Source organism: Patagioenas fasciata, chromosome 2 (genome assembly GCF_037038585.1).
Source record: "Patagioenas fasciata isolate bPatFas1 chromosome 2, bPatFas1.hap1, whole genome shotgun sequence".
Classification (NCBI taxonomy): domain Eukaryota; kingdom Metazoa; phylum Chordata; class Aves; order Columbiformes; family Columbidae; genus Patagioenas; species Patagioenas fasciata.
Genome location: NC_092521.1, coordinates 49,741,402 through 49,755,874, shown reverse-complemented (window position 1 = coordinate 49,755,874; position 14,473 = coordinate 49,741,402). Strand labels below are relative to the sequence as shown.

Below are 14,473 nucleotides of genomic sequence, written 5' to 3'. Positions count from 1 at the left end.
AAGGCAGTGATGGCTCTGCTAGTGCAAAACAGTTCTGCAACACAGAGTACATTTTCACAGGACTTTTTAATATAATTTATGAATATTTGCTCGCAACATAATTGTCTTTTCTGCTGACATTTTCAAAGCAACACTGTGATTTGTTGGGTCTCCTGAGAGTCCGAGTACAAAACTGATAATTATATTAAATATACATAGACAATAAAGAGTGTGTTTACATAACTATGCCCATAAATATCTGATTGAACAGTCATTGTTCTCAAAACCCTTTTAAGCAGCTCTCAGAGGGATCCAATTCTAATGACATGATGGTTTAAAAGATGTTGCTCAGTCTTGTTCCATATTTAATTAACTTTCCTTTTTTAAACTTGTGATGGTGCAGACAATAACAAATAGCTCTGAAAAGAGAGCGAGCTTTGAAACATGAGTGAGACCTTGTCAGGCTTTTGTGTGCCATGCACAGAAGAAGATCCGCACACGCGAGTTGGTGGCCGGGGACTGCCCAAGCTCCTGGGGGAGTGCATTGCTATGGCATTCACAGTTCACTACTACTAATAACAGCAACAACAATAATAACAATTAAAGAAATCTTCTGCATACAAATAAGGGAAGCAACACAGGGAGGGAAGATGGATGTATTAAATGGATTTGGTAAAATAGGCCTAAACTTGTTTATTTTTGTGCTGCTGCTACAGGGCAGTGAAGCAAACACTTCAAAGAGAATGGCACATTGCCCACTAAGATGTAAAGGGCGTGTGAACATTAATTGAGCATCAGGTTACGACTGAACACATTAGACAGGAATCAAGGTAACATTTCTGAATTCATGGACGGTCTTATTCTACGGAGTCCTTCACATCGTCTCATCCTCGACAGGGCTGCAACAGCAGCACAATATTCTGTTTTCACACTGAGCTATTTTTAATTGTCACCAATTATAATTCATTTACTTTTATGTGTCCTGGTTGTCACAATATTAACATTTGTAAGTCTTTCCCTTTGCAGGCTGTGAGAATCTGTTATGACATCTCAATAAAGCGGGATTCAATCAAGGTGTGAATGAATTGTTAATCTTGTTATAAATAGAAGGTGCCATATGTCGGTAAGGAAGGGACGTCTCTTTTTTTCTGTTGTTGAGGACAGTGGTAATGAAACAAAGTGAGTAGTCATGCCGCAATTACTAATAAGAGCCCAGTCACTGAGGCATGGAGAGGACACAGCTTTCCATGTGCTCTGGAGGTGGAAGCGATGTTAATGTGTCCTAGGCAGAGACTTTGAACTATTCTTTTTGGGGTTTCCAGAATGGCACCTACATCAGGGAAAACAATGAGATCACTGGAGCAGGAGTGAACCAAAGTAGTTCAGAGAAGCCGGCAATGTGCACTTGCAGCCCAGAAAGCCAAGTGTATCCTGGGTTGCATCAAAAGCAGTGTGGCCAGCAGGCCGAGGGAGGCGATTCTGCCCCTCTGCTCTGCTCTGGTGAGACCCCACCTGGAGTCTTTTGTCCAGCTCTGGGGTCCTCAGTACAGGGAAAGACATGGACCTGTTGGAGAGGGGCCAGAGGAGGCCACAAAAAATGATCAGAGGGCTGGAACACCTCTGGTGTGACAACAGGCTGAGAGAGTTGGGGTTGTTCAGCCTGGGGAAGAGAAGGCTCTGGGCAGACCTTACAGGAGCCTTACAGTACTTAAAAGGGGCCTATAAGAAAGATCGGACAAAGTTTTTGACAGAGTCTGTTGTGATAGGAACAGGGATAATGGTTTTAAACTAAAGAATGGAGATTTAGTCTAGATATAGGGAAGAAATATTTTATGAAGGTGGTGAAACACTGGCCCAGGTTGCCCAGAGAGGTGGTAGATGCCCCATCCCTGGAGACATTCAAGGCCAGGCTGGATGGGGCTCTGAGCAACCTGAAGATGTCCCTGCTCATTGCAGGGGGGTTGGACTAGATGACCTTTGAAGGTGCCTTACAAGTCAAACTATTCTATGATTCTAAGTTCTGATAACCTACCTGCAACCTGAACCACCTAAAATGGATTGGAAAGTCCAACCTAGGCAATCGGTTATGAAAACGTATATGATGGTAAAAACTCCTATTTTGGGTAGCTGCATTTCATAAAGGCCTAATAGGTATTTATTCCCAGACCATCTTTAGTTCAGATAGAATCAATGCATTTCCTCATAAATCTTGTGTTCAGATATTATCCACTTCTGCAGTATAAAGTCCATATATAAATCTGCTTTAGGTCTGTGACGTTTCCTAAACACAGCTCTAGCAGAAGGACTAATTGTTTTATTAAACTATCACTTACAGTAAAACTCATGTCCACTTGAAATCTTGGGAATAGCGTCAGTCTCAGAGGTAAAAGGATACCTTGTCCATCAATCTATCCACACAACCTTTGAACAGATTTATCCTTTCACATTAAGTTAAGGGTATGAGGAGGGGCTTCTCTTAGCTTTTGCTGACCCAGGACAGAGAAAGACAAGCCATTGCTGAAATGCAGACACGGACACACAGAGCCGTGTCTCTTCTTCCAACAGGCAAGATGATCTGCCTCTCCTGTTGATATTTCTAAATGCTGTGGTAATTCCCCAAGGAATACTCAGTTCTCATTGGGAAGTTCGGATGTCATCCATAATCTATTTAAACAGCTATTTAGGTATCACTGAGAAACCTGTTACTTTCAGAAAGGTAAGAGTATGCCAGCACTTGATGCCAGTGGCCAGCTCTCAGAAGCCACCTGGGGCTGCCTGTGGCCATCAGACCCCTCTGTTCCCCCACACCCACCTGAAGGGACAATCGATGCATAAAAGCTTCATCACATTTGCTGTTGCTCTGTTTACTGTTCCTTTATTTACATATCTAGGAATTCAGCATCTCTGCGTGTTTTCCAAGCTGTCATGACATAAGACGCTAGTAATATGCTATGTTTTGCTTGCTAACATATTTTTGACATATTTTAGCTTTTGATTCTAAGATTGCCTCTTTCCCAGCTACCATCTGTCTCAACTCAGTGGCACTCTGGCATTTACAAAAACAGTAGGGTGTAATATGTCTTATATACTTGAACTCTGCTAGAAACATGTTATTTTCAGTCTTAACCAATATGTCACACTTTCACACATGAAGGCTGAAATGTCTTATATCCTTTAAGGTATCTGTCAAAAATAAAAAACATATCATCACATTCAATTTGGCTGAGATGAGTAATATATTAATGAGAGTAAGAATGGGAACAGTTTCTGTCTTCTAAATAGAACTGGCATTTTACAAGCTTTGTGTACTTGTGCCTGTACTTATCCTTTTGTCAGCACAAATGAGATATTCAAAAAATACCCAGGAATTTCTTTTTTGCATTTGGCAAAATATGCACAATATTCTCAGAGCTGGAGTTTTAAGCACAACACATTTTTTCTTAGAATATCTGGTAACCAGAGACTTTCAGACTTTACTTCTTTCGTTTGCATCCTCCATCTGTGGAGAGTCAAAATGTGACATTCAGCAAACTGGAAATCACAATTTATATCTACCCTGGCAGCAATAGGCAAGCAGCTCCAGCCCTTTGGAAGTTGTGAAGTGCAGATCTTTAACTGCAGTATTTCAGCAGCACTGGTTTCCATGGGGTAAAACCAGCAATTCAAGCAATAGGATAAGATACTAAAATAGCTGGAGAATGGTTTTTTTGGTCCTCTTTCATAGGTGAGCTGAAGTAGTAGGGCATCCTGGTACGCAAGGAGAGTTTTTATCCCCTTCTTTCTTCTTACCGAAATTGCAGGCAGTCAGGAGCCAATTCAGACCTGAGCAAACCTGTGAGGTTTTGTGACAGGTCCCCCAGGGCCACGGTGCTGGTGAGCACCATCCCGCAGTGAGTACCACCTCCAGTCCCGCTCCCCGCGTCAGGGGAGAGGGTGCAGGAGGGGAGGTGAGCAGGGCTCCTGGCGCAGCTGCAGGGGCTCCCGGTTGTCAGCCCTAGAACCAATTCACTAAGTAATATCGCATTGAAATGAATGGATAATTACACGCAGAAGAGGTGCAGTGACTCCTCTGGCAACCAACACATCCAGTGTACAGGTATGAAATCATCGAGACTGTCCGATAAAACAAACAAGGAAAACCAGCGAACAGTGAATAGTACCCTCGAGCACACACGGCTTTGCAGTGGGCCAGCAGATCTGTTTCTAGAATTCCATTTATTCAAATGCCTAGGTTTGAGAAAAGATACCTACTCCTACTGAGCAGTGTGTAGGTCCTGATAGAATGGGATTCCAGATCTTGCTGGTCCTTTAAGTACTACAGGGGCAGTAATAGTAATGCTGCTTTTCAAGGACAAAGACAAAACACAAACACACTCACATATAATGGTAAACTGAATTTATTTCCTTTTGGAAAACAATTCCAGTAATCTCCAGGTTCAGACCGCAGAGTAAACATTAATAACAGTAACATACAGGTTAGTTCAACTGATTCAAGAATTTGGCCGTGTGAAATCATTAAGGAAAGTCTTGAACACTCAAAGCTTCAAATGGTATCCAGGAAAAAAAAAATTCTTTGACAATCTACATAACAACTATTGCATATATGGTAATGCTATCTGTCATATCGCAAGGCTTACAAATATATATACGGGCCTTATTCAACTGTGGGTTCCTGCTCTGTGGAAAGAGTCTCTTCATATTTTTTGCAAGAGTCTTCAGCAATAAAAAATAGTGTTAGATTCATCCGTTTGTATACCAAAAGAGAGATTTCTAGACTGAAGTTTAAACGAAAGGAAGGCCGAACAGAGCTGTAATGGAACATAGCTATTACCTTCTCCCTCCTCCTTGAAAATGACACTTTTTTCTTAAGCTATTGTTTTCCCCTCACACAGTATTATTATTATTTGTATCTTTCTTGAATAGGGCCCAAGTCCACTTGTCTTTATAAGACCATTTTAGTATCAGACAACATAATACATGTGCAACACTTTATATACAGGAAGTCTATCCGGTGCTCAAAAGTTCAAACACATGAACATCCAACAGTTTTGATAATACAGGTTTTATGGTACAATACAATGTTTCGGAATAATATACATTAACAATGAAAGTTTCGTGCAAAGAGTAAAACGTGTTCCCTTTTTGTGCCACAAAGAATTCTCTGGAAGAGACGGGCCTTGCACTAACTGCTGTGCTGGGTCATCGTATGATTCTGTAATGAAAATAAAAGAAACAGCTTAGACACAAGACAGGCATTTATGTGTGAAAGAAAGATGCAAGAACAATTCCCCCAACATATCTCCCAGAATGATGGACTGGAAAGAGAATATGTTCGACCCTTCCTTGCTTCAAAGCAGCCAGAACCAGCGTTGTTATCAAAGAGAGGAGGTTTCCCCAGTTGTTTCATGCCGATATTCTTCTTTCCGCACGCCACAAGGAGGGCAACGCGCCCTCTCCAGGTAGGTTTGGGCTGACCTGCCCCAGTGAAGCTGCCCACCAGGTCAGCGGTTCTGGTGGCCGCTTACATATGGCTCCTGGTATATGCATTATGCAAATGAGAAGTGCATTTAGTTGTCATAAAGGACCTTGCTGCCTACAAACCAAAAATATGGTCTGTGCTTTCTGGACTGCGGCACCGCTTCAAATGTTCTATTGCATTAAAACCTATTTCCCCCTAAACAGTACGGCACAGTATCTTCTGGCAAGAGTCGTTCTGTGCCCAGCAGGGAGCTCAAAGGCTGATGAGAAAACAGGAGGGGCTGCCACAGCCCTTCCTTCGGTCACCAAAAACCGCAGGTATTTTTCCTCAAGTGAATGCAGTGCCTTATGTGAGGTGAGACAGCGCAGACTTTGGAGCCTGAAATTCTCCTTTCCCATGCGAGTAATCACCAAATCCAAGAGCAAACACAAGTTTCGCCTTCCCTCCTGCCCCTGCTCTAATTGAGTTGACCACTTTTAGGGATGAAAGATGCTATTTTAATGCCTGCAGTGGCTCAGATTCTTCACAAGCACTGAGCAAGGATCTAATGTGTATTAAGTCTTCTACAGTGTACATCAGATCCACAGATAACCGAAAAAGGTCTGTGAATGAGACTTCTCAGACAACAGGGCAGCCAGTGGCTAGTGATGAATTTTCCCCCTAGAAATCTGGGCCAGATTTGGGCCAGTGACCCAGAGGGCAGAGGTGTCACATCCCACAATTTGCTCCCAGCACGCCCAGTCCATTCACTCGGCTTTATTAAATTAATCTATCTTAAACCCCCTCTGGACTAAACGCACTTCAGCATGAACCTGCTCCCAAAAGGCAGTCAGCATTTTCAACGAAGTGAACACCTACTGAACCATACCCTCCAGAGCCACCTATGAAAAGACACATGAAAACAGCCTTGGTGAACAAATGTGAAATCCAGTGTGACCTCGGAGCAGTCTGAGACTTCTCCCTCCCTTCCTCCTCCTCACTCCCTACACTGTGCACGCACACAAACAATAGCTCATGGGACGTTTGGCAAGGAAAGGATCTTACAGTGAGACTGAGGAATTTTTAATGTAGTGCCATTCTCAAGATTAAAGGAAAATGACCCAGTGACACTTAAAGATGCAATTTCCAGATGTGAATACAAAATGATTTAATGCTGATGGCAGGAATTCCAGACTGTCCAAGGCCAGAGAGTGTTAACAAAATACACTCTACCACTTGATTTCATCTAGCTTATCCTTCCCATAAAATCATTTCAAAATGCTGCAAATCAGAAACAATAGCTGCAGAATAAAATGTTGGCTGGTCACAGGTAATGGGCTCTAACTTCAAACCACAAAAGCAAGGAAATTAAGAGTTAAGCCTGACAGTCAGCCCTTTTGTCATCCTGTTGTGTCCATTTATTGCAGCACTTACAACATAACACCACAGGCTTATTGGAGACCCTGCAGTACCTAGAAATAACAGGGCAAGTTAAATACAGGGTGGCAGCCTGAATTCTGAATTTTTTCTCTCCTTCTGAGTAGGTGAAGTCACATACCAGTTGTTATGTTTCAGAGAGATATTTGGGAGGGGGTGTCTTTCTAACTTGCTGAGAGCAAGGGTGTCAGTCATGCCGATTTTTCATTTCTGTTTGCGCAGTGAAAAATGCATAATCAGTTTGAGGCTGGATGAACAGTTGCATATGAAGCAGTCAAAAGGTGTTTTAGAAGTGTGGGCATAACTCTGGCTGCAATGAAATTTTTGATTAGAAAATAAAAAGGCCGAAATACGAAGGAAACAAAACACACCATAAGGAGCGACTTGCCCCTGCTCTCAGTGTCCCTGACTCCTGTGCCCTGGTGCAAAATGAGATTCTCTAGAGATAATGAAGAGATAATAGAATAGAAGAACACAAGTGTTGCACAGAAAAACGAGACAGGGCAGGATACAAACATGAGTAGATGCTTTGAGCAGTTAAGGCCTTGAACAGACAACTATACTTATTGTGAACAGGTAAAACAAAACACAGTCTTCCAAAGTAATTAAGACTCACCAAAGGTGAGGGACTAGGGAGAAACACCTATTTGGCTAAGTGGCAAAAACAAAGCACTTCAGAAGCATAACACTGACACGATGAACAGGCAAAGGATGGGAGGAGAGAGATAAGAAAAGGAGGAAAATTCTGTAATCCCACAGAGAGCCATATTCCACTCCACCAAAAGCCATCTATTGGAGACCCCATGTCTAAGTGACTGAAAATTGCAAACATTAATCCCAGTTATGAACTGTCGTCGTTTTTATGAGGGGTGTTGTGTTTAAAAATTTAGGGCAAAAATTCTCCTCCATTACCCGCACAGCAGATCTCGACTCCAATAGTCTCTTTGCCGTGTGTGTGCGGCGAACTCCCTGCCTTCCCCGTGGTGGGAGTTCAGACAGGCGGGGAACACAGAATTTGGAGCTCCCGCCGGCAGGGACACGGGGTGCGGTGCACCCAGGGAGAGCACAATATTACAGTGGAGATCCCCCGCGCGTTTCGGAGAGCCGCTGCTGAAACCGCACTGAAGACACGTTACGCAAGCTTGAGACGCCTCCCGTGGAAACTTCAAACCAGCTTGCCTGAGTTCAGAGTAATTAGAACATCCACGTGCCAAAGAGAAGTCATTTTACTGAGTACAAGAGATATCATATGTTTGCCTTCTTTGCCTCCCCCAAATCTGATTGCACATAAGCCCATCTGTTTAATTATGAGGTAGTCTCCCTATGAAGCAAAAACTTCAATTTCCTACTTATGCATGAAAAAGGGAAAAATATTTTTTCTTAACATACTCTTTCAGTAATAGATACGTTACCATTTCCAAGAGCTGTGATTTCATGAGGAGGAACTAGTTTGCAAACACGAAGGCAAGGTCTGCATGCACAAAATGGAGGCACAGTGAAGCAGGAGGTCTGTGTGTCACTGCATTTTTTACCACGTTAGACACAAACCAAGCCAGGAAAACTGTCCTACAGCCCCAGTTTCTCTGTCTCGGTACTATTTGGAATGCAGCTATATTACCTGGGCATACCTAAACTCAACATATTTCATAAGCAAAATAAACTCTTAAAATGTATTTGCCCTGTTCTGAGAGATAATTATTTTTGTTAGCAGACCCCAGAATCCCAACTGTTATGTGAACTGCTATAAAATTATATGCCACCAATTTTTTGGATGAAAATGCCCTGAGATATCCCTGTTGTTAGTGCTAAGGAGTCAAAAACATGCACAGATTTCACTGCAATACTGGGTGGAAGAATCTCCTCTGCAAAAAAATATATTAAAAGATTTCTTTGCAGAAATGCGTGAGACAAAAGAGGTAATAATACTTTTTGTTGTTTGGTCTACATCTTTGTGTTTCAGATGGAATGTGAGAAGCATTAGCTAGCAAAAAGTTCCTGCCCACAGCATCAAAATTAACGAAGAAAAACATATCCATGGATAGCCACAGACTCACTAGCCCATTAGAATCTTTAATGTGAACTGCGGTTGCGTTCAATTTAACTGTGACTTCTGTTTTTTATGACTAGATGAAACACAATATGGTTGTACCTGACAAACAGTGCAAGGAGGGTACACGTGAAGAAATACAAAGATGAAATGTAGATGCATTATTTCAACAGATGGTAACAGTACCACAGCAGCATGTTATTTTTTCCTTAGTTCAAGAACACAAACATAAGTAATCAATCATCACTGATTAAGTAATTATGGTGCCCTACATGTTATCACTTATCTGGAGTCCTTCATCTGTGTACATTACGGATCATCTGGTATTTTTTTGCATTCAAAAAAAAAAAGCACCCCACCACACTGCAATATGGTTCCAGGTTGTAAAGCAGAACTCTACATTGCTATCAACCTTTAAGCGCTACAATTTTTTATTTATTTATTTATTTATTTTTTTAACAAAAGCAATTGGTTTCCAACAGGCTGGATAATAAGTCTTTTGACCTGCATTCTTCTCTGACCCATTAAGGTCACCCCTGTGCTCGGGCATAGAGCTGACTTAGGAAATGCCTGCAAGTCCTGCATTTCATCTCCTGCCCACTCAAAATAAAGCTTTCTTTAAATGTGTCTGTACGGGTCCCTGAAGACCAGGGAGGCATCCCTGTAGTGGGCAATGGAGGGACAGAAGCTTCTGCCTTTATTAATGAATGCAGACCATTATGAGTCTGGCTGGCTCCTGCACTGTTCCCAGAAGCATATACTGTACGTGACTTAAAATGCTAGAATATTGACACAAAGCGAGCTGGGCACCCCTAAGGAAAATTACTCCTTGGATATAATGTAGGCTCGTAACAGCTATTAGAGTACAAAATAAAACCCTCCGGGATCAAACTGACATATACCGCATTCTACCTACTCCTCAAACATTAGAAGAATTTCTTTGTGAAGGCATTCTCAAGGACAGCATTAAACTGACTTTTGTAGCAATCTGCAACAGCTTTTTGGCTTACAGCTTTTAGTACTAAATCTCTAGTTTGAATCAATATAAGTACTATATCTTCCACATTAATCAATACATTTGGCTCAATACACGTTCTATTAAATTATACTTTCTAATCAAGATTTTCTACTTCTCTTCCCTGCTTTTTATTCCAATTTCTTACCCTGTACCATACTTTTCAAACTGTCTGCGGCTAACAAGAGGCTGTTGGATTTTCCAGAACCGAAGGGGAAGAAAGAAAGGCTGTCAGAAAAGGAAAGCTTAGCAAAACCTTAAGTGCAGTGGTAATGATGAATCAAAAATGCAGTTTTATAGTGTCAAGATGGTTTCCAGAATGTGGGTCTGATGCTTTGTTACTGATCTGGTTGTCGTGATGCAGGACCTCTGATGCAGAGAGCTCTGCATCGGGCACTGCTGAAATACAGCATCAGGTGGAAAGGCAGGGGGAGTAGGGAAGAGGAATATGTAGTGGTAACACCAAAACCAAATCAATGAAACTTATTCAGGCATAACCATAAGAAAAACCTCAGAAGAGGTTGATTTTTATACCCTTCCTTCAAACGTGTGCTGCTTCAGTGCTGCAGCACAGAGTTTCTTGTCAAAGCCCCATTATACTGTGGCAGGGTTCACTCCTGGTAAACTGTAACATGATTATACCCAAGACTACAATGACGAGATATTTAGATTTGTGAGATACTATGATTAAACACATACTATAAATTAAGATGTAAAAAGATATTATTTAGTCCAGGTCTTTGGGGATATTTGAAACATTTGGATGGGAGATGTCTCCAGCAATCCGAGTGATGTACACTGTTACAGTAAATGGCTTTTCCACACCTGTGCCAGGGGTTTGGTGGAATGCGGTTATTCTTCATAGGCAGAGAATATGAAATGTAATGTCAAAATGATAAACATGTATATACTGCAGGCATTTGCCACTGTCTTACAGATCAGAAACACTGCACTGATGTCCCTCGCTCACAGTCAGTTTCTCTTTTTCTTGTCTCTGTATAATACCTGCAGAGAAACTGTTGCTTTTTCTTTTGACATTTAACATCATCTTACTCAGCTCACAATCACATCCTATAATACTTTCTAGATGACACTGTGTCACCATTAAAGAGAAAGGTGAAATAGCATAATAAAAGAGAAGAACAAGAATTCATAGAATTTAAAGACAGAGAAGACCCATTAGGGCGCTTTCTCCACCCATCTTGCCGGTGTCGGATTATTGCCTATAGTGTAATTTCAACTGTTTTGCCCAGTCCAATTTTAATTAGAGCTTCCAATGCTTCTCTTGGGAGATATTTCACAGCTTTGTAGACCTCAGGGTTAGGGGTTTTTTTCCTGATGTTCATCCCAGGAGAGGAAGAGACTCAGCCAGCCCCAAATCGCAGATGAAACCAAATCTGCATAGTCAGGAGTTGGTTTCAGTAGAATATCTGCGACATTTAAAAGCATCTGAAAGCAGTAAACTCCCTTTCAATGCCCAAAAATGTTAAGGCTCCAGCTCCATGGCTGCTGCAAGCAATTAATAAGATTCTGTTCCATGGGCTTCTCAGGCTCAGTTGTTGCACAGGTGAAAATGCAGTAGAGGTGGGATTTGGGTTCCCACAGTAAGGGTAACCACCTCCACAGTCCACATTCACCAAATAAAGTAACTGAGGGTTAGGGACCTATCTAGGTCTGTTCTATGCTATAATCCTTAATTGTACTGACAGTGCATCCATGAACACTCAGACTGTAAACATTTCTGTATTTCTCACACAGGTGAAGTACAAAAAGAGCAAATTCAGTTGAAGCTCATGAATGGATGATGTGACCATAGATTATTTTTCCTCCCAGGCCCATCCTTTCCTTTCAAAAAACACCAACTAGAAGAAATTAACTTCAATTTTTATATCTGAAATCTTGGCATTAACAAATGTTTCTGATGAGTTTCATCCAAGGAATTACAATTTTCTGACACAAAAATGGCTACATATTCAGATTTCAATGGTCACACTTATCCCAAGTGAATGAAGGAGCTGGAAAGGAGATGATGTCTAATAGTTTTTCATATGTGAAAACTAGGAAGCCAAATGGTGATTCTGGGGTTCTGGACAGAACAGAAAAAAGTCCAGGCAAGGTGTCCCTGCCACCAGCATCTCCAGTACTGCAGCGCAGCTGGCAGAGCAGGAGGAGCACCAATGAACTCCTAAATTCACTAAAGCAGGCATGGAGTTTCATCCTAGCCAAGTTTGATCACCAGCATAGACCTAACAAAATACAGTCTCTGAAACTTGAGATTCCCAAGGAAATAAGCATTTGATCTGAACTAAACCAGAGCTATTTCCACAACAAAGAAGGGGCCAAATCTCAAGAGAATCTGTGTTCCCGTAAATAACCACTTATGTACCCATAAATACCACTTATGTGTGGTGAGTTGATGTTTACCAGCCTTTGAGAATCAGGTCTGTTCTCAGACATGCTGGCCAACTAGATGGTCATCCTAGGTCATAATTGACCACTGTTGACAATGATAATTTAGGAAAGCCTACCCTGAATTGCAGTTATTCATATAAATTAGCTCACCTAAGCTATGTGATTTGATACCATATTAATGTCTCTGAAGTGGCATGACTGCGAATCAGATCGTAATCTTTACTGTACTTATGTAAAACTCTCAGTGTTCTGGTTCTTCTACTCAAGCACTTCCAGCTGGGCCAGAGAAAGCCAACCCATAAAAAAATCTCATATTGGATAGCATGTTCTCAGGGATGCAGACTGAAATTAAAACCAAACCCAAACCAAACCAAAAACCCCTGATTCCTATTTTTCTTCAGAGACTTCCAGTAAGTCATTAGTAAAATGTCAATGATTCCTTTTTGGATTCATTATTATATGTGAGTACGTATATCATAGATTTGTTGTATGGAAAAGAATGACATATAGTCCTAGGTACAGAAAATAAGACCTTCATCATTGTCACCAGAAGAATAAATACCCAAACACAGGCGTCTGTTCACCATCTTTGCACCTTCCTCATTATGAGCATTGGCAGGGGCCTCCTGGTTAAGCCTCCGACATAAATCAGAGTAGTTCCAAGGCTGTTTTAACCTATGGTGCCAGACAACAGCCTTCCATAAGCCTCCCTTGCCCTGTTTGGTGTTCATTGAAATGCAACGGAACCTACGACAACCTCTTGCATTTCAGGCAAGGTGTCCCTGGCTTCATGGGCAAGGTGCCTGTATTACCCCCATCAATTATAAAATGGTGGTGGTGGGGAGAGAGGGCAATGGTTAGGACATGTTCACAGCAATTCACTGAAAGTGGGAAACCTTCATGTTCTCTTATGCTGCAGATGGGCTGTACTACTGATCAGTATCCAGGCCTAAGTCTTCTTTGTAGAAAAACAAGGCTTTTGTGGTACTGCAAATGTTTGAAATTAATACACAAGCATCCTTCCTCAATAAGAAAATTGTTCATTAAGTGGGAATAAAAGCTTGAACAAAAAAGGCAAAAGGAGACACTTTTGAGAAATATATCAAAAGTCTTATTACTTTATTACTTACTACTTTAGAATATGGTTATGATTACCCTGGTATAAATTAAGAGAAACTCCTCTGAAACCAAGGGAGTTTCAAGATAAGGACAAGTAAGAACAGAGCCAGGCCTGTAGGGTTTAAAACAAAGTGAATATTGCTCAGGTACTAATTGATTCTTGCACATCCTCTGCAGAGGTCACAGCCAGAAGTCGCTTCTCCGTGTCAGACACAGCCAGGCAAAGAGCAAGCAGAACCCAAAGCTGTGCAAATCCAGGTTTATCTGCAGCTATTGTACAACAGAGTAACAGGGGACAACAAGCTTTGATAGGCAATACTAGCTAATAAAATATTCAGGGATTAAGTCGGTGTTTTACAGACACATATGTTCATGGGCTAGTTGTTGCTCTGCTTTAATTTTTTTTCTTTGTTATGTTTAATTTATCATGCTAGTGCTCTCCAAACTACAACATCTGTAAACAAGTTTAAGTTTGACCTCCCTCCCAGTTTACATCCATGAGCAGAGCTCCTACTTCGTGCTCTAATTTTAGATACCTTAAAGAGAAATAAATCGGGGGGGGGGCGGGGGGGGGGGGGGCGGAGAGAGAAAGAGGTAAAAAAACCCCAAACAACAAAACCAAAAACCCATGTCTGACAATACGTGTTCATCCTACGTGAATACAAATTCACCTAGCTGGGAGTGAGGAACTGGCTCCTGGAACTGAAGCTACACTATGTACAGATTCCTTTATAGGTCAAACCCAATTAAACAAACTACTACTAAATATTTAACAGCTCAGTGCAGTAATTAGTGACAAATAATGGAAGTTTAACATGATAATTGCACAGAAATGTCCTATTGGAAACATTATGCATTTCTTGCTCGTCCTGTTTCTCTCATATTCGCTGAATCCTGTTAGGTCTTTTCAGGGATTACACTGACAAATGAATCTGGATTTTACGCACATCTATTTGGTCAGCCATGAAGTTTTCTATGAGTTGTGAGAAGGGACCTTCCAAGTGGA

The 14,473-nt window shown here is 41.4% G+C and overlaps 1 protein-coding gene across 10 annotated transcripts in view; it reads right to left on the bottom strand.

Annotated features, from left to right (window-relative positions):
• Nucleotides 1-4,360: 4,360 nt before the first annotated feature.
• The window catches only part of ZNF521 (zinc finger protein 521), a 237,206-nt gene continuing 227,093 nt past the window's right edge, over nucleotides 4,361-14,473 (bottom strand). For all 10 annotated transcript variants that reach the window (XM_071804178.1, XM_065831095.2, XM_065831096.2 and 7 more), the window contains one exon: nucleotides 4,361-5,191. In XM_071804178.1, the coding sequence (XP_071660279.1) occupies nucleotides 5,162-5,191 (30 nt within the window). In that variant the 3' untranslated portion in view covers nucleotides 4,361-5,161. The remainder of the gene's footprint in view (nucleotides 5,192-14,473) is intronic.